The 26,210-nt window shown below is 44.4% G+C and overlaps 1 protein-coding gene across 4 annotated transcripts; it reads left to right on the top strand.

Moving 5' to 3' along the window:
* The first annotated feature begins 73 nt into the window (after nucleotides 1-73).
* Nucleotides 74-26,210, top strand: BDKRB2 (bradykinin receptor B2). Of its 4 annotated transcripts, none has more exons than XR_014157234.1 (3): nucleotides 74-197; nucleotides 23,490-25,356; nucleotides 25,444-26,210. XR_014157234.1 is itself a non-coding variant. In XM_081864627.1 (3 exons), the coding sequence occupies exon 3, from the start codon at nucleotides 23,510-23,512 to the stop codon at nucleotides 24,629-24,631; it is 1,122 nt and encodes a 373-aa protein (XP_081720753.1). In that variant the 5' UTR covers nucleotides 115-197; nucleotides 16,691-16,813; nucleotides 23,490-23,509; the 3' UTR covers nucleotides 24,632-26,210. The 4 variants fall into 4 exon arrangements, 3 of the variants coding, with proteins under 3 accessions (XP_081720752.1, XP_081720753.1, XP_081720754.1); XM_081864627.1 differs by adding an exon at nucleotides 16,691-16,813 and having other exon boundaries at nucleotides 115-197; nucleotides 23,490-26,210; XM_081864626.1 differs by having other exon boundaries at nucleotides 23,490-26,210.

The following is a 26,210-nucleotide window of genomic DNA, read 5'->3' as shown; positions in this document are numbered from 1 at the left end:
TGCCGGTGACTTCATCATGCCAAAAGCAGCTGCATTAAAAGGGGTGGGTGTGGAAGTGTGTAATAGTCTCAACGACAGAGGGAGGAGCTGCTTCAGTACTCTTCGGAAACCACAAGAAAACTCCTCAGAAACATTCACAAAGGCACTCCGCAGCCAGCCCCAGTGCTCCCAGAGCTACCCAAGTCTTTGCTAGAAAGGTATGTACTTCTGCTTCTCTCTGACTTCATAACTCTGTTAACGGTGGAATTTCCCCAAAAGTTTTCTTAGCTCCCGGTTGCAGTTACTAAGGAACTTTTCTTTTTCTGTGTTACAAAAATTCTGCTTTATTTAGAAACATTGGAAGCTGTCTCATCCCAGGTTAGACCATGGGTCCATGATGTTTTCAGACAGGGAGCACTCTACCTGGAGATGGCAGGGATCAAACCGGAGACCTTGCGCATGCAAAGCAGATGCTGTACCACTGAGCTACAGCCTTTCCTCAGTGTGTCCCTTTGTTCCCAAAGGGCTTGTTATTTCTACTTACTGCATTGCAGTGGCAGGTTTTATCAATGAATGCAATTACTTGTTGGGAGTCAACATGCACACAGACGCACACACAGTCCCTTTGCCTCTGACACAATGGATGTGCACACACGGCTGATTTCAGTAGTATTAAAGTTAGGGTGCCAAGGCAGGACTTGCCAGTGGGTTACATAAATGTCCAAGGCATGGGTCACTAAAGTTACAGTTCTAAACACGATTGTAAAAGGCAGTGAGGCCCGCTGAACACAGGGGGACTTACTTCTGAGTAAACATGCACAGGATTGCTCTGCTAGTTACTAAGAGGTGACTGGCTGGTGATGACAGCCAGTTTCAAGGAGTTGTGGACCCTTCATGTTTGGGATGATGCATGTAGAGTGATGATCTTTAACTGCTGGATCAGGACCCATATGGATTGTGCTTGCAGCATTGCCAGGACCGTTTCCTTTTGTTGTGCTTCAGGTTTTCCTTTTTTCAAATGAGAGAGACAAGAGGAGGAAAACAGAGAGATAAAAGTGTAAAAATAATTGAAGTGGCTCCCAAGTTGCAGGCTGGAAAGACTGATCCTAGCTTTGAAAAGGCTGCAGGAGACAGTTATGGTTATGAAAAGAAAGAACAGTTATCTGGTTCCTAGTGTAATTGCTTGTTGTAGGAAATGTGACATAGGGAATAGACAGGAGCGGAAATACCCTAGCGTGCGTACTTGGGAGTAAGTCTCGTTGACCTCACTGGAACTTAGCTCTGAATAAAAATGCAAAAGAACATGTTATGAAACAAAGTGACAACTAGGTAGAGAACTTTATTTCTCCTTATATGCATACAAAAATGTCTCTGGGCTGGTGGACTAATATGTTTTACTAATATAGTTGCAAGTTGGCAATAGCACTAGTACATGTGTCTGAGCAGGTGAGCAACTAAATTTCATGAATATATTTGCAAGTTTGTAATAGTAGCAGCAGTACTACTAGTAGTAGTATATGTGTCTGGGCAGGTGGGCTAATAAATTTTATGGAGTTTGCAGTTGTAGTAGTATTAATGGCAGGGGCAGTAGCAATAGCACTGGAACTCCAGACCATCACTTCATTGTTGCCATTTTCCAAGTGAGTATTTGCCTGCAGCATATGTGTTTTGTGCAGGGCAGCTGTGTGACAAATTACAGTGGTGCTTGCTCCCCAATGCAGTCTGCAGAAACTGGTCCTAACTGATTTCAGGACATTAACCCACAGCGCCACCCACGTCCCATGCAAAGTAGCATTTCCTTAAAAGATGGAGAACCTGTGGCCCTCCAGATGTTGTTGAACTCCAGCTCCCACCAGCATGGTCAATTGTCAGGATGGTAGGCATTGTAGTCCAACAGAGGGCCACAGGTTCTCTACTCCAGTTTTTAATTGCTAGAAGGGAAAACAAAATCAAATGAACAAAAATCCCACACTGATATAAAGAAATGTAAAGAGGGGGACACAGGGCCCATGAGACAAGATGAAGCAACCACCTCAGGCAACAGGGTCCACTGTGGGCAGCAGATCCTGATGTCAATCTCTTCTCTGTTCCTGATGTAGATCTTCCCTGCCCCTCATGTTCTTTGGTGGGGAGGCATCATTTTGGAGGTCCGCTTCAGGTACTGAAATGTCTTTGGCTGGCCTAGTGGGGGTGGGCATAAATACCCCATTAAATCTCTAATGCATGTTCAGCTGCAAAGAACCTATTAAGCTGCAAATAACCTTTTATGTAAGGGAAAAACTCCTACGTAAAAGCTTCTCTTTCCTGAGGGAATCTGCAGGAAGAAATAGATAGGGTTTGTTTTCCTGGCAGCTTTGTCTTCTATTGGGAGTATGGGAGACGTGCTCAAGCTTGATTACGAAAAGGATCATAGAACTGTAGAGTTAGTCCAATCCCCTGAAAAGCAACAATCACAGCTAAAGAATTCCATTTAAAATCCAACCTCTGCTTAAAAACCTCCAGTGGTGGAGGGTTCACCACCTTCCAAGGTGGTCCATTCTACTGGTCCCAACTGGGAGATTCTGGAATCAGACAGTTGATGAGAAGAAGGACCGTTTCAATTGACCTCAACTCTCACTGGAATACAAGTCAAAACAAAACAAATTCCTTCCAGTAGCACCTTAAAGACCAACTAAGTCAGTTCTTGGTATGAGCTTTCGTGTGCATGCACACTTCTTCAGATACACGATCTGAAGAATACACGATCTGAAGAATACACGATCTTCAGATACACGATCTGAAGTGTATCTGAAGAAGTGTGCATGCACACGAAAGCTCATACCAAGAACTGACTTAGTTGGTCTTTAAGGTGCTACTGGAAGGAATTTGTTTTGTTTTGACTATGGCAGACCAACACGGCTACCTATCTGTAACTGGAATACAAGTGGCAGCCTTATACCAGGTCAGAACATTGGTGCACCTAACTCAACACTGTCTGCATTGACTGGCTGTGGTTCTCCAGGGCTTCAGATGGGACTTTCATTGTCCTAGTTGAAGATACCAGGGCAGTGAAGTTAGGAGATTAGGTGGTATCCACCTAATCCACCTAATCCATCAGTGCAAGCATTTCAACTTGCACAACTTCCTCCAACCTTCTACAGCAGAGGGCAGGGAGACGAGTGGGGGAAGTTCCATTGTACAAGTGGAAACTCTTCCATTGAATGAATGAGTTAGCTGGATACTGCTCTGTGTCTGCAAAACATGTGAGACATGGTCCATGCCACTGAGATATGGTCCTTATATTTAGTTATCTCTTCCCAAAGGTTTTGTTTTTTTCAAGCTGCAAAAACCCACTTTTATTCAAATTTCCAAAGGTAATTTTTAAACCACATGGAAACTGTGGACAGGGGTAGGGGGGAAATTGTTTCACTTCACCCTTAAAGGCAAAGCTACTTAACTTGCACATTCCAAACCAATACATAAATTGAAACACAACCGTCTTTCGAAATTTCCACGTCGGTGAATTTTGCAGTGCAGGTCTCCAGCCAAGTAGTGTGTATAAATATGCATATACTAAGATAAAATGTGCATAAAAATAAAAAATAAATATTAATAAACAGAAGTACATTATATTAGGGAAAATTTCTTTGCAAAAAAAAGGCAAAATTTAATTTTAAAATTTATATATTGTGAGAAACTTTCATTGAAATGTCAATGGAGAGAGAGAGAGAGAGAGAGAGAGAGAGAGAGAGAGAGAGAGAGCTACCTGTACACTGTCCTGAGATCTTTTGATAAAGGGTGGTATATAAATTGAATAAATTGTGTGTGTTCAGTTCTCCACATTTCTGCATCAGTTTGTAATATATATCACAAACAGATGTAGAAATGTAGAGCACTGAATAGTGGAAAAATGAGAAACGGAGAGCAACTGAAATTGACAGATTTGCCCAGTCCTAATGGTGGATGTTTTCTGATTTGGTTAGTTCCCAAAGACTGCTGAGGTACCTGCCATTAGGCCTTGCTTCCACTTCCTGTAGGTGGGCTCACTTGAGCTGTGTTCTTATTTCAGTCCCATTTGTATACTACCAATACAAATGTATCCAAGAGCAGTTCACAATGAGAATTTGCAAGTACTATACAGTCATACCTCAGGATGAATACGCTTCAGGTTAAGCATTTTCAGGTTGCGCTCCGCAGCGACCCGGAAGTAATGGAACGCGTTACTTCTGGGTTTTGCCGCTCGCGCATGTGCAGACGCTCAAAATGACATCACACACATGCATGGAAGCGGTGAAATGCGACCTGCACACGTGCAGTCGTGCAGTCACATGTTACATTCACTTCAGGATGTGAACGGGGCTCCAGAATGGATCCCGTTCGCATCCAGAGGTACCTCTGTAATGCAATTAAACTACTGCAAAAAGCAGGGGTCAGCAAACTTTTTCAGCAGGGAGCCAGTCCACTGTCCCTCAGACCTTGTGGGGGGCTGGACTAGATTTTGGGGGTGGGAAATGAACGAATTCCCATTTTAAATAAAAGGACACATTCTACTCATGTCAAAACACACTGATTCCCAGACCATCTGCGGGCCGGATTTAGAAAGCGATTGGGCCAGATCTGGCCCCAGAGCCTTAGTTTGCCTACCCATGGCATAAAGCAATGTTTCCCAACCTTGGGTCTCCAGCTGTTTTTGGACTACAACTCCCATCATCCCTTGCAACAAGACCAATGGTCAGGGATGATGGGAATTGTAGTCCAACAGCAGCTGGAGACCCAAGGTTGGGAAACACTGGCATAAAGCATAGTTAAAATTAAAGCACTTTCCAAAGTCATCACAAGCCTCAGACCACAGAATGGGCAACTCAGTTACTGCCCTTTAAATACACCGGTAATTTCCTTTCCCCTCTGATCTTAAAACGCCTGCAGCAGGAACACTTGACGCAATCAGCAAAAACATGTTTCATAAACACAGAAGGCAAAAAGTGCTGTTTTGTAAACCTCGGGTTGTGCCCTGGAAGCCTCTTCTCCTAATCCCAGATGTGAAGATGTAATGATAAGGACGAGCACTTCCTATGTTCTCAAGTGTGGAAACGCCAGCAGGCCTAAGAGCATTCAGTGAAATTAGTGCCAACAAGTCTACTTTAACATCCCAGCAATGCAAGATACAGTGGTACCTCGGGTTAAGAACTTAATTCCTTCTGGAGGTCCGTTCTTAACCTGAACCTGTTCTTAACCTGAGGTACCACTTTAGCTAATGGGGACTCCCACTACCGCCGCACTGCCAGAGCACGATTTCTGTTCTCATCATGAAGCAAAGTTCTTAACCCAGGTACTATTTCTGGGTTAGCAGAGTCTGTAACCTGAAGCGTCTGTAACCTGAGGTGCCACTGTACTGAGGCAGGTGATAGGAATTACACAAACTCAAGGACATTGTCTCCAGCAAAAGTAGCTCATTCACTTCAGTTGGCTGATCAATGAGCAGGCTGAGTGCTGCTGAGCTGATTTAGCTCCTTGCTGAGATGAATGATATTGGGGTAAATGATCTTACAATAATGAGAGCTTCTACCAGGTGTTTCACTCTGTAAAATAATAATAAAAAGTTGGATTTTCTGAGCCTGGGGGTCAGGGGGAACCCAGAAGTTGAGCAGGGAAAACATGGGAGCAGAATGTTTTGTAATAATAATAATAATAATAATAATTTATACCCCGCCCTCCCCGGCCAGAGCCGGGCTCAGAGCGGCTAACACCAATAAAATCACAGTAAAAAACATGATAGGGGAAAAAGAAAAAAAGGAAAAAAACCAATTTAAAATGCAGGTTAAAATGCAATTTAAATTGCAGCCTCATTTTAAAAGTAGCCGATAAATCAAGACCATAAGGGGAGGGAAACATAAGGGTCAGACTGAGTCCAAACCAAAGGCCAGGCAGAACAGCTCTGTCTTGCAGGCCCTGAAGAAAGATGTCAAGTCCCGCAGGGCCCTAGTCTCTTGTGACAGAGCATTCCACCAAGTCGGGGCCAGTACTGAAAAGGCCCTGGCCCTAGTTGAGACCAATCTAACCACCTTGTGACCTTGCAATTGCCTCATGAAAAGTATGTGAATCTAGCATGGTTCTCCCCCCCGCCCCCGGCTGCCACCCCCATTGCTGCCACCCCCAAATGGCCAGTTTGGAAGCAGTCAAGTCTCTACAGCATCCAAGAAGCCTCTCCAAAGAAACTTGTTGATGAGACATCTCCATTCCTTTCTCCTCCATGCCAGACAAATGATGTCATGGTGACCTTAAGCACCTTCAATCAAATGTTTGCATTCTGGAAGTAACTGAAAATATAATCAATTATGCTTACAAGTGAGCCAGTCTTTCACCTGACCTAGGTAGCATTCACCAGTGAAAAAAGAAAATCTGGTTTACTTCGCTCTTATGCCCTTAACAGCAGCTTGACATGCAGAAACCAGCACATGAAGCTTCTAAATGCATGGACATAAACATTCTCACTTGGCGATATGTGCACATCAAGCAGCTATTAAAGACACGAGAAAAATACAAAAAATGGTCAACAGCAGATGTGTTCAAATGGCAGGTGTGTCCAAATACTTTCCCTAGATTCCAACTTTAGGCTCTTTGGGGAGTGTGGACCGCTAATGGGAGGCAATGTAATATTATCTGAGTGTAGAACCCAAACCGTTGTCTTGGCTCTTTAGCAGAAAACATTGGGAGTTTTGCTCAGAAAGTTTGTTTTGGAGTTGAGGTGCTTCCAGGGCTGAAGCCTCTGAGCCATAACCAGGCTTCACACCTGTGTAAACCAATGAATGTAACCTTCTCCTTGAGATTACTAATGGGAGCTGAATACAATAGAGCCCCTCTGGTTAATGCTGGCCAGTGGAAGATGTCAAAGGACAGACAACATTCTTCCTCTTAGAGACTTTTACAGGCTGGTGTGTGTGACTTTAGGCAGGAAACAAGAGGCAGATGTTTGTTCTGCTTTTTGCCACAAGCTGCATCTCTCTGGCAGAAGAATGCAAGTTGTAACCAGAAAATTCTGCTTTGTCTACCTGACCACTCCATTCTCCACCTCCTGAAGGAGATTTTCCTATCTCTGGCTTTTAATTTCATGTGATGACTTATCAAGTAGCACTTATTTGGGGAGGAGCAGCCTGCCACACTGGGGAAAATGCTCACAAAACTGCACTGAGAAGGGGCACGCTCCCTGCCAATTTCAGGCAATAAAGTGGTGTATCCTGCAAAAGAGAAAATGATGAGTTCCCCTGAACCTCGGCATAGCTCATTCCTCCTATGAAGCTGGTGATTAACAGCTTAGCTTGCAATGAGAAGCCTAATATGTGAAGCACCATCCATAAGTTGCTTCACTCTGTTCTGGCACCTCTCAGGTGGGCACCATTGCCATTCTAGGAGAATGAGGGAGGTGTTCATGGTGAGTTTCGGCCCCTCTTTTTCTAGAAAAATCGCACTGGTTCTAAGTATTAAAAAACAAAGCCCCAAGTTGCTTTTTTCCATTCTTTTTTACTCAGCTCACTCTTGAAAAAGCATGTTTTTTAAACCTTCAGAGCGTGTCTTTATCATGGACTGTTTCTAAAGCATGTTTTACAGTACAAAGTGATTTACAGTCCTTGTTTCTGTTTGGCCTCCTTTACAGAGATGATACTTTGTATTTACTTCCTCAGGAGGAAATAGGTAAATCTCACTCCTCAACTGCTATAGTCTTGATAATTATCTGCCCCTCCTGTTGATTAAAAATTAAAAATCTGCAGGGTAACTATAGTAGGCCCTGACATTTGAGAAAAATTGAGACTTGAGGAAAATGGCAGTGGCTTCGCTTAGTGTTACATGCAGTCAGGACACATATGTGTTGCTATCCAGGGGCGCCGACTTATAAAAAATATTGGGGGGGCGGGGGCCCATACCGACTTATAAAAAATATTGGGGGGGCCCAAGACCTCCAAACCGCTGCTGCTGGGGGAACGAAAGGGGCGAGCCCCGGGCTGCCCCGACCTTAAGTGAACCTGTGAGGGCCCGCCCTTTGCGGCAGCCGATTGGCTGCTGCCGTGGGCGGTGAATATTAATGACGCCAGCCCCGCGAGATTGTTGATGGGTCGAGAGCCCGCAACCCCACCCCCTCTCTAGATCGGGAGTGGCTTTGTTTTAACTCATTACTGAATGTATTTTAAAAGGTAACTATCGTCAAACAAGGAAAATAAAAAATACCAACATAATTTTGTGATTTTACAAAGCATAATATAACTAATAATTTTCTTAAATTATTGGGGGGGCAGAACGAATTTTTGAGGGGGCTCGGGCCCCCTCAGGCCCCATGGAGTCGGCGCCTATGTTGCTATCCATCTGTGAAACTCGGAGCTCATTCCATTCACCAACCCCCCCCCAATTAAATCCCTAGAACTTTCCCTTCCCACCCAACTAAGTTCGCTTTTCAGCTTCCCAGCCTGATTTCTTCATGCAAATCCAGGATTGTGATGTGGGCATGCGTGATGACAGCCTTACATTTTTATGTATATAGGAAGATACACACTCATTCATTCATTCTCATTTCTATTAGGGCAGGGGTCAAATCCAGCCCTATCAAGTGAAGCCACCAAGTTACCGTATTTTTCCGTGTATAAGACTAGGTTTTTTTCCTAAAAAATAATGTCAAAAATTAGGGGGCGTCTTATACTCTGTGCCACCTCCCCCCATTTTCTTAAATCTGAGTCCCCCAAAATAGGGGGCATCTTATACATGGGGGCATCTTATAGATGGAAAAATACAGTATATGGCTTCACTAGGCGGTGAAACAAATGTATGGAGGGCAAGGTTATAAGGATGACTATGTACTTCCTGAAGTATCAGAGGCAGCCTGCTGGGGAACAACAGCAGGAGAGGGCTGTTGTCTTCCCATCATCTTTGTGGGCTTCCCAGAAGCATCTAGTTGGCCACTGCAGGAAAGATGATGCTAGGCAGGCCTTTGGTCTAATCCAACAGGGCTCTCCTTATTTCCTTATCCTTGGTAACTGCAAAGGGTGAGTGAACTGCCTCTGCCTTTGGACACTCCCCGCTCCTCCAGACATTAGAAATATATTAAATTGGATGACGTGAAGGGAAGCAAAATGGCAGGCAAACAAGTCCTACAAGTCACAGGGGAAATTGCCCTCTTTGATAAAGATCTCCGGCGCAGACAGACATTTTTCTGGCACGCTGTCAGAAAGGTACGTTATGTGGTCATTTGGATGGCCACATAATTGTATTGTACAAGAAACCCACTGCCTACAGTATTCAATTTATCTTTTGAGCTAGTTGCATGGCAGCTTCATCAGACGATGCCAGTGGCATCTCTGCAGTTTACTGCTTCTTTCCTGACGCAGGCAAAAACTATTCTGCTTGTTAAAAAGAGATCAGGAATTATTTTCATCAGATGAAGCTGACGTTGCTTTCCATTAGGATCAAGACTGTTTTATTCTTTTAAAAAAACAACCCCAGAAAAGACCCAGAAACATAAACAACCTAGTTTGAAGCATAGGCTCCTTTATTTTTCTTAGAGGTTTCTGAAATCCTTGCTGCAAAATAGTGAATGGTGTTGCATTCTGACCTACAGGCCTTCAATAACCTGATTGTAGGATTGCCTTTATACTGAATAAATCCAGTGGTACATGTAGTCCAATATTGTCTACATCAGGACTGCGGAGCCTCAGCAAGCATGGCCAGGGATGATGGCAGGTGTTGTCCCACAACACCTGGAAAGCATTGTGCTAAGAAAAGGCAGCTTGGGAGCACTATGAATCTCGTCAACCCTTAAGATTATCTAAACCAGGCAAAGGCAAACTCAGTCTTCCAGATGTTTTGGGACTACAATTCCCATCATCCCTGACCACTGGTACTAGGGATCATGGGAGTTGTAGTCCCAAAACATCTGGAGGGCCAAGTTTGCCTATGCCTGATCCAAACCATGATTCAACATCATGAGAACCAGCCTAGTCTTGCCCCAAGCTCATATGTTTTCCCCTACCCTCTCCCCTGACATGGACATGAAGCCAAGTTTGGATGCTTTTGTTTCTCTTTTAGATCAACTGCAGCTTGTTGTGTTGTCCAAACATGGACAATGTGGTTAAACCTTAACTACAACGCATCTTCAAACCACTGTTAAACTCACCAAATATGAAAAAGCACAGGCATTTATACATTTGCAAGCATAGGAAAGCCTTGTCCATATATAGTTATACTTCCTTCTGCTAGCTTCTACTTTCTTTTTTAAACATTTTTATTTGGTTTTACAAATATAATTTTATAACAATCCATATCCATATCCATATATGGAGATTCTCTGAATCTCAAGACTTCCCCCATCCCTTCATGGGTCCTATTGCCAACATTTGAAACTGCATATTATTCCTTAATCTATATTTTATATCAATCCATTGTCAGGAGCTTGTCCTACACTCGAGTAGGACCCTGGCAGAGACACATGCCCAACTGGCATGTTCTCTCCCTCCTGGTCAATCGTTCAGGAGCTTCAAAAGCTATCTTCAGCCCGAACATCACAGTGACCGATGCCAACAGACATCGGCACACTTAGGGATCCGCAGAGTCTTCACAGCTTGCGTGACAGACCTCAGCAACTCAGCATTTTGGCTAATCTACTTTATTTACATATAAATACACACGGAGCACTGCAACATGGCTCCCACTCTAGCATCAGACAGCAAAGAGAAAAAGAACAAAGGACAATAGTCCCACTTCACAGAACACAGTAACACAAACATCCTCTCTCTGTCACTTCCCACTTTGTGGAGTCAAAATATACGCCGTCATGTGATAGACAAAAATCCCATGACTGCAATCACGGAGCAGGAATTCTAACATCCATATCATCCATAACATTTGTTACATTACAAATGAGATTAAAATCCTGCTAATGTTTCCATCTGCATGCAATGGTGTCCTAAGTATATTATGAATTTTTCCCATTCTTTTTAAAAGTTTTTGTCCTCTTGGTTCCTGAGCTTTCCAGTCAGCTTTGTCCTTTCAGCATAGTCCATCAGCTTAGTTTGCCATTCCTCTCTGGTAGGGACTCTTTCTTCTTTCCATCTCTGGGCTAGTAACATCTGTGGGCTGTTGTCCCATACATAAATAATCCTCTCTTTTCCTTTGGAATGTCGGTACCTATAATTCCTAATAGAAAAGCTTCTTTTTTTTAACAAAAGTTATTTTAAACATTTTTTCATTTCATTATATATCATTTCCCAGAAAGCTTTCATTACCTTACACGACAATCACATATGATAAAAAGTATCTTCTCTTTTTTTACATTTCCAGCATGTATTTGTACTAGTTCTATACATTCTTGCTAACTTACTAGGAGTCAAATACCACCGGTACATCATTTTCATATAATTTTCTTTCAGCGTACAACATGCCACAAATTTCAAATCTGTTTTCCATAACCTTTCCCAGTCTGCCATCTGGATATTATGTCCCAAATCCTTTGCCCAGTGTATCATTACAGATTTAACCTGTTCATCTTTCGTATGCCACTCAAAGAGCAAACTGTACATTTTCGGCAACAATTTAATGTTATTGTCTAACCACTCTTTAACTAAAGCTGTTCTTGTTATCCATCTTAAAAATATCATTTAATTGGTGAAACTGTAACCACTCTGTTAATAACTCCCTTATCTTGTCATAACTAGCTAGCTTCTACTTTCTTATCTTTACTGCCTTCCCTTGCTCTTAACCTTTAAAGCAATCGTGACTGCACACATGTTGTTCGGTCCTTTTCTCACAGTTATCTTGCAAACACAATCTTCAAATTCCAACCTTCACTTGCTCATTCTTTCTCACGCCCATTTCAACCTTCTTTAATTCTTTAATTCCTTCATAATTTTATTCTTCTACAGTCAGGGCCTGCCACAACTTTAGTCTTTCAACTGCAACATCAGTTCTTATCCACCTAGGACAGATGATCCAATTCTGTTTTTCCCCCGTTCAGTGAGTCCCAGATGTTTTCCCCACAGTAGCTCTGCCCTGCCTTCCTTATTTTGCCGAAATAATGTTCTTAAGGTTCAATCAGGGCCAGATTTAGGTTTGATGAGGCCCTAAGCTACTAAAGGTAATGAGGCCCTTTATATGTCCAGCTGTCCTTTGCCAACAACAAATTGTCGCTTTTTTGTGTGTGTTTGAATATATGCTATATGGTAATTTATGGACCTAATAGGTATCTAAAGCCATTTACACATAACAAAATATGTATTTTATCAAAGTAATTGTTGAACTGATATACAATTAAGAAGTATATTAATAGAGAAATACAATTAAGAAGAAGTATATTAATAGTGAAATAATTACCAGTGATATTTTAGGGAGCAGGCCAGCAGGCAGGGCCCATTACTTACACCATAGGAGCCTACACAACACAAAACACTTTTGCTGTATGTAGGTTTTATTTATTTTTTAACTTATATTTGGAAATGTACATCCGGCGTTTTTTTTCCTTTAATTTTTTTGGGCCCCCCCAAGAGAGTGGGGCCCTAAGCTGTAGCTTGTTTAGCTTATATGTAAATCTAGCACTGAGTTCAATCCAGTAGCATAGTAACATTTTTGTTATCCCAAGGTCTCTGTGTGTCAGACATGTTTGTTGTGGGTCAATAAAGAGGCATCCTAATCAAGTAATAATAGATAAGGCCAAGTTTTTACTGCCAAACTTTATCTGAGTTACTTACTTGATACTTTCTGTGGCGCCATCTTACCTTAGGGATACCTGCTGTGGGTTAATCCCCTGGACCAGCCTGAACTACTATGGGGAAATACACAGCTCCTAGAAATAGGTTGCTAAATTGAATGGAATTGGCACGAGAAGATTTGACCTGTTCTCAGACAGATACAGTGGTACCTCGGGTTACATACGCTTCAGGTTACATACGCTTCAGGTTACAGACTCTGTTAACCCAGAAATAGTGCTTCAGGTTAAGAACTTTGATTCAGGTTGAGAACAGAAATTGTGGACTTCCGGGTTAGCGCCTCCGGCAATGGCTGAATTTCTCTGATCGGGAGGAACTTGCTCCGTGGATTTTTTTTTTTTTTTTAATAAATATTTATTAAGGTTTTTAAATATAAAACATAATAAGCAATCTTACTTCTTTCACAACAATTTCATCACTTCTTTGGGCTCCCTCACGTCTCCCGCTCCCATTTACATCGTTAAAAAAATTTTTCCAAACAAATTATCAACTTGTTTACAATCTCATGTCCACTCACACATATAATCTAGCGCTTCTTCCAAAAAGTTTTATATTTTCTTTAGTCTCACTTATCATCAAATTTAAATCTAGTTTAGTGGTGACCAGTTTTTTATAATCTAGCATCCTTCTTAACATTCAACCAAATTACAATGTTTTTGTAAATACATCTTGAATTTCTCCCAGTCTTCCTCCAACTTCTCTTCTCCCAGATCACGGATTCTGCCGGTCATCTCGGCCAGTTGCATATAGTCCATCAGCTGCATCTGCCACTCTTCCAGTGTGGGTAGATCTTGAGTTTTCCAGTTTTTTGCGATGAGAATCCTTGCTGCCGTTGTTGCATACATGAAAAATGTTCGATCCTTCTTTAACACCTTCTGGCCGACAATGCCCAGAAGAAAGGCCTCTGGTTTCTTTGTGAAGGTATACTTAAATACCTTTTTCAGCTCATTATATATCATTTCCCAGAATGCCTTCACCTTAGGGCATGTCCACCAGAGGTGAAAGAATGTTCCTTCATTTTCTTTACATTTCCAACATTTATTATCAGACGAATGGTATATTTTGGCAAGTTTAACTGGGGTCATGTACCATCTATATATCATTTTCATAACATTTTCCTTCAGAGCATTACATGCGGTGAAGTTCAGCCCAGTGGTCCACAAGCTTTCCCAGTCGCTAGGTTGCTAAATTGAATGGAATTGGCACGAGAAGATTTGACCTGTTCTCAGACAGATACAGTGGTACCTCGGGTTACATACGCTTCAGGTTACATACGCTTCAGGTTACAGACTCTGTTAACCCAGAAATAGTGCTTCAGGTTAAGAACTTTGATTCAGGTTGAGAACAGAAATTGTGGACTTCCGGGTTAGCGCCTCCGGCAATGGCTGAATTTCTCTGATCGGGAGGAACTTGCTCCGTGGATTTTAGGGTCTGACCGCCACGGCGAAGGCGGAGACCCACTAAAAACCACAGGCGGGAGAAGCCTGTGGACGTGGGATTCGGCTGGCACCTTTTGGGTGTGTTCTTAACTGTTTTTGCTTTTTTGTTTTGTTTTGGATGTATTGTTGTTGTTTTTTGTTTTTTGTGTATTGTAATGTATTGATTTGCTTTGCTTAATTTTTTATTTTTTTTCTTTCTTCTTCTTTCTGTAATCTTTAAACTTTTAATAAATATCATTTTTAAAAAATAAAATAAAAAAAGAGAACAGAAATTGTGCTCTGGCGGCACAGCAGCAGCGGGAGGCCCCATTAGCTAAAGTGGTGCTTCAGGTTAAGAACAGTTTCAGGTTAAGTACAGACCTCCGGAACGAATTAAGTACTTAACCCGAGGTACCACTGTATTGGGTTATCTGATCATCACAATGCTTCCGATTCCTTGTTAACCTTTTGTAAGCGAGGCGGGAGGAAGAAAAGTGATACATCTCACACTGTGGTGTTTATAGTTATATCCACATTACTTAGCCCCCAAAGAATGGCCATTAACGAGTGAAAACATGCTGATATCTATCACTCGAAAAGCCCTGTGGCTTCATGTCTGTGCCGGTGGCTGAGAGAAAAGCACAGGCAATGGAGCTGAAAATTTGAAGCACCAAACCATGAGATTGCTCCCAGAAAAATGCACTGAAAGAAAGTCAGCAAAATCCATTCCATTCCTATACTGGCCTGATTAGAATGAACAAAACTGCATTGCTATTTTTTTGAGAAGGTGAGGGGGATCTGATTCCACACCATAATAACACTCGTCAGAAAATAAACAACAGGTAGCATTTAACAGGAAGCCACAGTGCAGCGGCAAAGCTATGCCAGGAATCCAGAGCATGCCTGGTCCAGCCCCTGGTATCTCCAGCTGAAAAGTAGCTGGGAAAGGACTGCTCAGTTCCCTGGAGAGCTGCTGCCAGTCTGAGCAGACAGAACTGGGAGAGATGGGTCAGCACAAATCTCCTTTTAAGTTGTAATATTCCAAGCTTGTGATACCACCCTCCCCCAGCTTGCTGTGGCAAAGCATCATAGCAAATGTGCCAACATCACCTCATTACTCCCACTTCTTCCAAAGCTCTTGCACTCCTCTGATACAGTGGTACCTCGGGTTACATACGCTTCAGGTTACATACGCTTCAGGTTACACACTCCGCTAACCTAGAAATAGTGCTTCAGGTTAAGAACTTTGCTTCAGGATAAGAACAGGAATCAAGCTCCGGCAGCGTGGCAGCAGCAGGAGGCCCATTAGCTAAAGTGGTGCTTCAGGTTAAGAACAGTTTCAGGTTAAGTACGGACCTCCGGAACAAATTAAGTACTTAACTCGAGGTATCACTGTAAACTTAACCTCCTCCTCCCTCTAGCCTGCTATTTGCCCTGGAAAGGAGGCTATTGTGGGTGCAAGTAGCAGATTTATTCTTGGCTTTATAGCAGCTTAGGTGGTAACTTCTTAGGGGAAATGGCAAGAGGGGAAAGGGATTAGATCCATTTTCTCCTGTATTATGGTCTTATTTCAGAATTGGGGTGACCTTTTGCTGTTACTCCTTTAAAAAAATATATCAATGTAACTACTATCAGATATATCCCATAATGTCCAGTTTGGCCTGAATGCTTTGATCAGTTTTTAAATCTTGCTTCCTTTCTGGGGATCTGGGCCAAAAAAAATTGTAGGTGGACAGAAAGAAATCCCCTCCACAGTTAGCTGATGCCAGGAAGTGCAGCGTATTGATGGGCTGAGCTGCCGTCGGCACGCAATTGTGCACTGACCTTTGCCTCCCCCACAACAGCTTTCAGAACTGTTGTGATGATAAATGGGACTCCCATATGGCTAGGCATGGCTCCAGGAAACAAAAAACAAACAGAACAGTGAGGCGAAGCCTGTTAATTACATACAGACTGGATCTGTGCTAGCAAGGTCTGTGAAGGCACGATGAAAGGCATGCATGCAGCCTTTAAGGAACTACTAGGATTAAATCTTATGACATGTTTGGGGACCTTTGGCCCTCCAGATATTGCTGAACTACAACTCCCATCAGCCTCTGCAAGCATGGCGAATGGCCAGGGATGACGGGACGAGGAGCTGCGCGAGGAGGTGGAACCTGGCCTGATTTAAATATTCAAGAGTGGACCAGAGTGAGACCTACAGCTCAGTCTGGTCCACCCCCAGGGGCAGAGCCAGTCAAGTAGCCCTCCCACAATTGGCCAATTTGGGGGCAGGCTGCAATAACTTCCCTGGCTAGCGTGAGGATCATTTTAAGTGTCACACCATCCCACAATGCCGGGTCAGTTAAGCAGACATCTGAACAAGACTTTATCTGTCAGTTTGATTCCATGGGTTTAAGACTCAGTCCCATTCCTAGCCTAAAGTTAGCAAAGCAAAGCTGGATTTGTACAATGGGGCAGGTGGGAGTTGGGAATTCAGCAAGATCTTAAGGGTCATGTGTTAGCTACCTCTGGTCTGATTCATACAAATAAATCACGGGCTGTACTTTGGCATTAACTCTCACCCTTGTTTAGGAGCTAGCCATTTTTGTGCATATATTCATCATGAAGAAGTAGCCGGTGCATCCTTGAGAAAGCAAGAGAAAACAACTGCTCTGACATCCTCCCACACTTGCCAGGTGTCTTCTTTCTAAGCAGGTGAAGTTTCTGCTTCTCATTAAACCCGCAATAGTATTTATTTTCACAAGGAATCGCCATGATGAGATGAGATGAGAAAGAGCAAAGAGGGCTACTAGATAAGTGCATCACAAAGGGTCAGAGACATTCTTTTCATGCAACCCTCTAGTTTTATTGGGATTCTTTGCTAAATATTTATAAGAATATCATAAGAGCCTTGCGAGATTAGGCCAAAAGCCCACCTAGTCCGACATCCTGCTTTCAAAGTGGCCAGCCAAAAGCCTCTGAGAAGCCCACAAGCAGAATTTGTCATTCCCAGATGGAGATACACTGGTACCTCTGGTTAAGAACTTAATTCCTTCTGGAGATCTGCTCTTAACCTGAACCTGTTCTTAACCTGAGGTACCACTTTAGCTAATGGGTCCTCCTGCTGCCACCACACGATTTCTGTTCTCATCCTGAAGCAAATTTCTTAACCTGAGGTACTATTTCTGGGTTAGCCGAGTCTGTAACCTGAAGCGTCTGTAACCCGAGGTACCACAGCTATCTTGGCAAGCAGCCATCTCCTTATCCTCCATGAATCTGTCTAACCCCCCTCCTATAGGCATCCATAGGTGCCAACTCCCAGGAGCCCAGCTCATTCCCCACCTCCTAATGTGCAGAACGATCAGGGGTCAGAGAAAGCTGAGCATGGAGGGGCTTCAGTGGCCAGTGCCTCCTCCTTTTGCCATGGAGGAGAAAGAGCGAGGAAGCAGCCTCTAGCCAGTGGCAGCAGCAGTAGGAAAAAGAGGAGGCCGATTGTGGAGATGGGCGTGGCTTCAATAGTCAACGGTTCCTCCTCCTGCTGCTGTCACATAAGGGAAAGATGGGAGAAGCATCCACTGGTGGTGGCAGTGGTAGGAGAAGGAGGCCGAGCACAAGAAAGGAGGAGCTGTTGGCCATTTAAGCTGCACTCCTGCCATGTTCAACTCCACCACCTTGCTATGGTTTTGCCTGTCACTGTATTCCGGGCCGATGAGGAATTTATCCTTCAGACTAATTGAGCCTGTCTGTGGGTTTTGCCCTCTTCATAGTAATTGTCACAACTTGGGCAGATTAGGTATTGGGTGTAGCCTTAGTCATGATCAGAGGGGAGGTTGTAGGCCTCTGCCTGCCCCTCCAAGGGAACGGGGTATCCTGTTAAAGGGACCCAGGAGAAGGTCTTCTGTCCAAGAAGGTGCTTCTGCCCAGGCAGGTGCTAGGGCCACAGGGTCCCAGCGATCCTGATGAGGTCACTCCTATTTGTTGTATGTATGTCGTAGGACCCCCTTCCCTCAGAATCAATAAAATGGTGGCCTAATTTGAACCGAAGAACATTGTCTTGTGTGGTCTTGTCAGGGCGGCGGGCCCTCGGCGCCTGGGCACACAAAACTTGTTACTACAAGCAGCCAGTAACTGCCCCTGCTAAAAGGTTGAAAGGACAGGCTTTTTATAGACTCAGTACACTTAAATGATGTAATGGCAGGAACACTCCACTTAACATTGTCGGCACCTTTTTTTGGTTGCCCTGAACAAAACTAACCTCACAACTCAGCTGGAGTTGAGTAAACATACAGGGGTTAGCCTGGGAGTCCTTCCCTGTCAGCTTGTTTTGTTTTGCTTTTTTATATTCTAACTGCTTCTTTTGGGGTTGTGTTTGTCAATTTTAATATAAACACATACAGGGAAAAGGCATAATGACACGAGAGAAGACAAGTATCGAATGAGAAAAGCAATATCTGTTTGCTGGTGTGGAAACTGGTTACTCCTTAATTCACTTCAGCCATCCTCATGTTGAAAGAACAGATAATAGAAACTGAGAGGTGATTTGTCATCTATATTAGTAACAAAATGGAGGACATGTGGTTGATCCTATACTTAAGAATTAAAAACTCATTCTTGGGGCAACAATCCTTACATTCCCAAAACCTTGGGTTGTATCCCATGTACATGAATGTTCAATCGGCGCAAGGATTTCAGCTTGTGCAACAAGAGGTTGTCCCCCTCTTCTCCCCCCACATGTCCCCTAAATCTGTTGCCCCAACTCTCTAGAGCAGATTTAGGGAGGGAGGGAGCATGGGGGAGGGAGAGACCCAGGGGAAGAGGAAGGGGTAGGGGCAGTCTGCCCTGGGTGCCATCACTGAGGGAGGCGACATTTGGTGTGCTGCCCACCCACGACTCCCAAGCCTACCCCGAGCCATTGAGGGAAGGGCCAGAGCTGCGCCACTTTGCCAGTGTCCTTCACCCTTCTTTTTGACAGCTCAGAGGAGGCTTGGGAGTCACGGGGGGCGGCGCACCGTTGCCCCCCGCTCCTGGGCTGCTTCCGGGGGGAAGCCTCCCCCGATCTGTCAAAAGGAAGAGGGAATGAGCGTCTCCACCCCCATCTTTCTGCCTGGACACTGAGGTCCAGTGCCGAGGGCCTTCTGGTGGTTCCCTCACTGCAAGAAGCCAAGTTACAGGGAACCAGGCAGAGGGCCTGCTTGGTAGTGGCACCCGCCCTGTGGAACGCCCTCCCACAAGATGTCAAAGAGAAAAACAACTACCAGACTTTTAGAAGACATCTGAAGGCAGCCCTGTTTAGGTAAGCTTTTAATGTTTAATAGACTATTGTATTTTAGTGTTCTGTTGGAAGCTGCCCAGAGTGGCTGGGGAAACCCAGCCATATGGGCGGCCTATAAATAAATTATTATTATTATTATTATTATTATTATTATTATTATTATTATGAAGGAAGGCTGCTGGGAAAGCGGTGCAGCTCCCTCCCACTCCCCCCCCCCCGGAAGCAGCCCGCCATGGGCAGCTTGCTCCACCACCCATGGGTGGCTCTCTCTGCCCCCATGGGTGTCTTGCCCCCAGGACACTTGCCACGGTGTCCCCCTTGGATGCTCCCCCCCTCCCCATGGTCCCACCCCTGGGTGCACAGCGGCTAGCTCCGCCTCTGGAGAGACCACCATTATGCAAGCTGAAATCTTTGCACTGACGGGACACATTTGTTGAACCCAACACACTTTGCACACAAATAAGCTATCGGGTATCTTAGGGGAACCCCAAGGTATGCAGAAGAACTAAAGGTATTTAGGGGAGAAAATCCCTCAGCTACCAAAAACATTCCAGTGAAGAGTTTTCAGTTCTCTGTGCAGGAATGTCCAGGCAAACCTGCCCTTTTCCAGAATGCTGGACTGCATCCCACGCCCAATTCTTGGTATATTTACCGTAGTGTGTGAAAGCATCCTGCCATTACGTGGTTGATGCAGTTGGGCTGCGTGGAACTGCCAAAGGAGTCTCCTTCCATTTCCTTTGTCCTTGTTATGTTGCCATAAATAGGTGAGAGAGGAGAGCATCTCGTGCACACGACAGCTGTCTTTGTTTTGCTACTAATAAATTTCTCCACTGTTAAAGGTAAAGGTACCCCTGCCCATACGGGCCAGTCGTGTCTGACTCTAGGGTTGCGCGCTCATCTCGCTTAAGAGGCCGTGAGCCAGCGCTGTCCGGAGACACTTCCGGGTCACGTGGCCAGCATGACGAAGCTGCTCTGGCGAGCCTGCACCAGCACAGCACACGGAAAAGCCGTTTACCTTCCCGCTATAAAGCGGTACCTATTTATCTACTTGCACCCGGAGGTGCTTTCGAACTGCTAGGTGGGCAGGAGCGGGGACCGAAAGACGGGAGCTCACCCCGCCACAGGGATTCGAACCGCCGACCATGAGATCGGCAAGCCCTAGGCACTGAGGTTTTACCCACAGCGCCACCCGCGTCCCTTGTCCACTGTTAGTTGCCCCCAAATCAACAGAGATCACATGCAATGTGTTTCTTTGGCTTTAGTTTTAGTAAGCAGCATTAGAAAAAAAAAAAAAAAGTATGTGCCGCTTAGTTTTATGTACTGTTTAAAAATCCACAAAGTTTTTCCAGTTACCAAAAGGAATTAAATTGAAATATTTGACTAGGAGAAAAAAAAAGTGGGGGGAGTGTTGCGAGCTGCTGGGACTGTTTACATGCTTGGGTAAATCTGTTTGTTTTAGGAGGAGACAAGATGCAAAGGGATCCTGGGATCCTGTGCGTTTAATATTTGTGCAGAAGACAGAATTTCAGCAGGTGAAACTTGTCAAATAAGGGCAAGGAATGCTGCAATTATTGTAATTCTCTCTTCCATGCAATAATGAACAGCAGCAGAGTAACCCTGCCTGCTTTGCATCTGTCCTCTCTGGTTTCTTTTATAGCCTGTGTGATTCCCTAAAACCTCTCTCTCTGCCTGCCTGTTTTTAACTGTCTGCTTGTACTTTCTTTTCTGTCTGGTTAATGGCAGAGACAGGCAGGGTTCTTTCACTCCCCCAAAGAAGGAAGAAGTAGTTACAGCATTGTTAGTGTTATGTACTGAGTCGAATAGGATCCAAACTGCAGCAGTCTGATTGGTCCTAGAACAATAGGATCCAAAAGGCAGCAGTCTGATTGGTCCTAGAACAATAGGATTCAGAATGCAGCAGTCTGATTGGTCCTAGAACAATGCAGCAGTATGATTGGTTGGCAGGAACCACCCAATCATGCTCCAGATTGAAGTGAATCCACAACCTGATTGGTTTACAGTACAATTCCGGAATTAGCCAATCATGTGCAGCCCATTGTGTAAATAATGTATATAAGGCAGATACTTTGAGGGGACATTCATTCATTCCTCCTCACCACTATGAGCTGAATAAAGAGCATGAAATCACTTTGCGACTCCGAGTATATTTCAGTTAGCTAAATGGCTGTAGCACAGCAGCTTTTGATTCACAGCTATGTGCAAGCGTGCCTTCCTGAAAATGGTGTCTTCCGTATGTTTTGTTCTACAAATCCCATCTAGAGACATATCTAGGGTCCCTTGTGACCTTGGCAAGGAGCTGTATTGCTGCCCTCCCCCTGGAAAAAAATCACTTTACCACACATCTTTACCATAATAAATTATAATAATTGTTGTTTAGTTGTTTAGTCATGTCCAACCCTTCGTGACCCCATGGACCAGAGCACGCCAGGCACTCCTGTCTTCCACTGCCTCCCGCAGTTTGGTCAAACTCATGTTGGTAGCTTCGAGAACACTGTCCAACCATCTCATCCTCTGTCGTCCCCTTCTCCTTGTGCGCTCCATCTTTCCCAACATCAGGGTGTTTTCCAGAGAGTCTTCTCTTCTCATGAGGTGGCCAAAGTATTGGAGCCTCAGCTTCAGGATCTGTCCTTCCAGTGAGCACTCAGGGCTGATTTCCTTAAGAATGGATACATTTGATCTTCTTGCAGTCCATGGGACTCTCAAGAGTCTCCTCCAGCACCATAATTCAAAAGCATCAATTCTTCGGTGATCAGCCTTCTTTATGGTCCAGCTCTCACATAAAGAAGGCTGATTAGTATAATAATAATAAATTTTTATTTATACCCCGCCCTTCTCGGCTCAGGGCTCAGAAAATCGGGCTCAGGGCGGCTAGCAACAAATTTAAAACACTTAACTGATGCAACAGAAAACAGCATAAAATACAGTATAAAATGTGAATAACAATAAATTCAGAATTCAAAAATCAATTTGGGGGGAAATCCATCCAATAAACATTAGATAATCACCAGGGCTAGCTGGCTAAATTAGTCCTATTTGGGCCAGTGAGGAAACATGGGGAGAATTAGCTGTGGGATCCCAGAGCAGCTAATCTTCATAAAAAGGGGAGGGGAGGGGAGTGAAGGAAGGGGAATAAAAGATCAGGCTAAGTTCAAATTGAAAACCACTTCTCCCGCGTTTGATCTCGTTATGGCAGTGGTGGTGTGTCACCACACATCATACACCCCATTAGTCTCATAGGTGATTTTTGTGCCTTGCCCCCCCCCCCAGGCCTGCACTGCCAGCAGGGGCTAGTTTCTCCCACCCCATGGTTAACCCCAGCCAGCCTGCTTAGGGAAGGCCATTGCAGTACATTTAAAAAGGTTGTCTCAAGGCTTGTTCACAGTGTTCTCTTTTTGATAGATGCCTGTCCCTTTCCGACATTGACTGCCTGCTGGGAGTGTGTCACCTATGCACAACACATCGCCGTGTGGGGACCTAGCCTACAAACCCTGATCATTCTCAAATGTCTCGGCGCTAGCAGTCCCGCAACAAAATGCATCTTTCATCTTAGCAGCAGTTTTTCATCTTTTTAATGAGCTGCCCAGCCTGGCTGTAACGCAACGCTTTCCTCAATCTGTTCTGATGGGGCCCCCTAGCCTTCCAAAGCAGATTGGGGGTGGTGCAAGGTTTGTGCAGCGGGGTGTGTGTGTGGAGGACTCCTGTTGCACTGGTGGAAATCCTTGCACTGGCTTCTGCTAGTTGATTATGCACCCCAAAAGCCAGCTTGGTGTAGTGATTAAGAGAGGTAGTCTCGTAATCTGGTGAACCGGGTTCGCTTCCCCGCTCCTCCACATGCAGCTGCTGGGTGACCTTGGGCCAGTCACACTTCTTTGAAGTCTCTCAGCCTCACTTACCTCACAGAGTGTTTGTTGTGGGGGAGGAAGGGAAAGGAGAATGTTAGCCGCTTTGAGACTCCTTAGGGTAGTGATAAAGCGGGATATCAAATCCAAACTCTTCTTCTCCTCTTCTTCAAAAATCTGGCCCTTGGTTTTTAATTGCATATTGAGCTTCTGCATATTGCACCAAAGACTGGTCTAAATTTACCTCCTTGTTTTCCAGCCCCCACGTGGACCACTGTCATGGCCGAAAACAACACAGCTCTTTATGGTGTCACAACTGCCTGGAACTCTGGGGTGAGCCATTCTGCTTGGCACAACACAACAAACAACTCCTCCTGCAGCTGGCCGCAGGAATGGAACTGGCTGCTCGAAATCCAGCCAGTGTTCCTCTGGTTTCTTGCCACGGTGGGAATTGTGGAGAACATCTTTATCCTCAGTGTCTTTTGCTTCCACAAGAGCCGCTGCACGGTGGCCGAAGTTTACTTGGCAAACTTAGCAGCCGCTGACCTCCTCCTCCTCTGTGGTTTGCCTTTCTGGGCGATCACGATAAGCAGTAACTTCCATTGGGTGTTTGGGCTGCCCCTCTGCAAAGCCGTCAATGCCATCGTTTCTATGAACTTGTATTCCAGCATTTACTTCCTGGTGATGGTGAGCATTGATCGCTATCTGGCCTTGGTGAAAACGATGTCTCTGGGACACCTGCGCCGGCCTTCTTGTGCAAAGTGGAACTGCCTCGCCATTTGGGTCTCTGCGCTGTTCTTGAGCTCTCCAGCTCTCCTCTTTAGATCGTTGGAATATGTCGAAGAAAACAATGTCACCGCCTGCATTCTGAATTATCCATCAGTTGTGCAATGGACAGTGATCACAAACACTTTGCTGAACACAGTGGGCTTTTTGATGCCTCTCTGCGTCATAACCTACTGCACAGCGCAAATCATCCATGCTTTACAAAACAGCACGTTTCAAAAGATCAGAGCTATCCAGACAGAGAAAAAAGCCACTACCTTGGTTCTCTTTGTCCTTCTTCTCTTCATTGTCTGCTGGCTTCCTTTCCAGATCACCACGTTCTTGGATACGTTGGTTCACACTGGGGTTATTCTTGATTGTGGGGCTGAACAAGCCAATGACGTGGCTAGCCAGATCGCCGCCTACTGCAGCTTCAGCAACAGCTGCCTTAACCCAATTCTGTTTGTCCTGGTAGGCAAACACTTCCGAAGGAAATCCAAGGAGGTCTACTGTCGGATGCTCCAGAGAAGACCTAGTGCAGCACCATCCATCCAGACAGTGACAACCCTGGAAACTCTCCGAGCATCCTTTTCAGTCGAAAACCACCGGAAAAAGTCTGCTGTTAATTTGCGATAGTGCCACTTGCTTGTTACCATAAGGAAAAAACACACATAAAATGTTGAATGTAGCAGGCTTAAACAGAGGGTTTGATATGGTGCCCACATTTTGAACCAGGTGGATTAATTCATTGCTGAGGAAACTTTGGAGAAAACAGCTATCAGCTGTAAAGTTTGCATTGACCACCTGCTCCAGCCAATGAATGAATGCTATTTTTATTTCTAGGACTGAATTCTGTATACATATACATTTGCACTTCCAGGAGCGATCTGTCTTGGGCCTTCTTCTATCATTTGAACTTGTGCAATTGCTCAAGCTAAGGGAGTGATTTCGGTGTGTCATTGATCCAAATCTTGGTCCTTGGTGCTATCCTGCTTCTCTTGGTACCTACACTATTCAGATCTGCAACACAGAGACCTCATTCAGATGAGATATTTGTGCAGGGAAAAATATGCATGGCTATTATTGAAATGAGATTCTAGGGCTCATTCAAAGAACAGCACCCCATTGCTCCTGGCTGGGAGAGTTATAGACAGCAAAAAGCCCCAGAAGTGTATCTTGGTGCAAAGTTAGGACATTCTGTCCTGATACACCCCATGCTTTTGTCCTGGGACATTTGCACATTTGTGCCATAGACACGGCAGCCATTGACTGCTGCAGGAGTGGGGGGACCTGTAGCACTTATTATATTGTTGGATTCAAAATCCCCTTCGTCCCAGCTAGCATAGGCAATGGTCAGGGGTGTTGTAGTTCAACAACCACAAAAGATTGCCTCCTCTATACAGATGAAAAGCTGAGTTCACAGAAATGCACCAGTGCATCAAGACCAGTTTCTCCTCCGTAAGTTCCTTGTAACATGGGGGAAAGGATATAGAGTAGGGGATAAGAGAGTCAACTGATTAAAATATTGCACCCACTGACAACGTGGAATTAGGCAAGCCACAATTCTCTTCATCATAGTCCTGTCCCCCATTCACCCCATCTAAAATATGAGGATAATAAGCTGCCCTGTCTTACAGGGTTGATCTGAGAGAATGTATGGGAAATGCTTTGCCGTTTCTGAAGTGCTATGTAGATGGCAATTGTCACATGCCACCCCAGTCTCTGTGAGAAATCCCACAGGTTCCAGGCGAGGGATTAGCCAAAGTTGAGTTTCCTTGTAATGAGGGATGGCGGACATTGTGGTGTATTTAGGATATATGATTTATTTGCACACATGTATAACCTGAGCCTAAGGTGGAGGGGCTCACAGCATTAACTCCCCAAAAGGTTTTGCTTCTCCCATAGTCAAAGCCTAGGAATTAAACACAAATCAAGCATGGCTCTGGCTCAGCTTCTCAGCCTGCAGCCTGCTCTCAGCTCAGCTCAGCCACAACTCTGGCTCTTCAAAACAAAACAAAACAAAACAAAACAAAACAAAACAAAACAGGGCAAGTGCATTTTAAAATCGCATAGGATTTTATACACAAGCTGAACTTCAAAATAAACGAGAATGTTCTCCAAAATGTGCATATGTACGAATATATCATCAGGACATTTGCTGTGTGGTATTGTAAAATACGTTCTTCTACAAAATAAAACTCTTGTGCAGCTTAAA

This window comes from Podarcis erhardii, assembly GCF_964252035.2.
Source record: "Podarcis erhardii genome assembly, chromosome: 1".
Taxonomy (NCBI): domain Eukaryota; kingdom Metazoa; phylum Chordata; class Lepidosauria; order Squamata; family Lacertidae; genus Podarcis; species Podarcis erhardii.
This window is presented reverse-complemented; position numbering and strand designations above follow the sequence as displayed.

Excerpts from the sequence above, each read along its gene's own strand:
- BDKRB2 (XM_081864626.1), top strand. The coding sequence starts at position 23,510 with ATGGCCGAAAACAACACAGCTCTTTATGGTGTCACAACTGCCTGGAAC.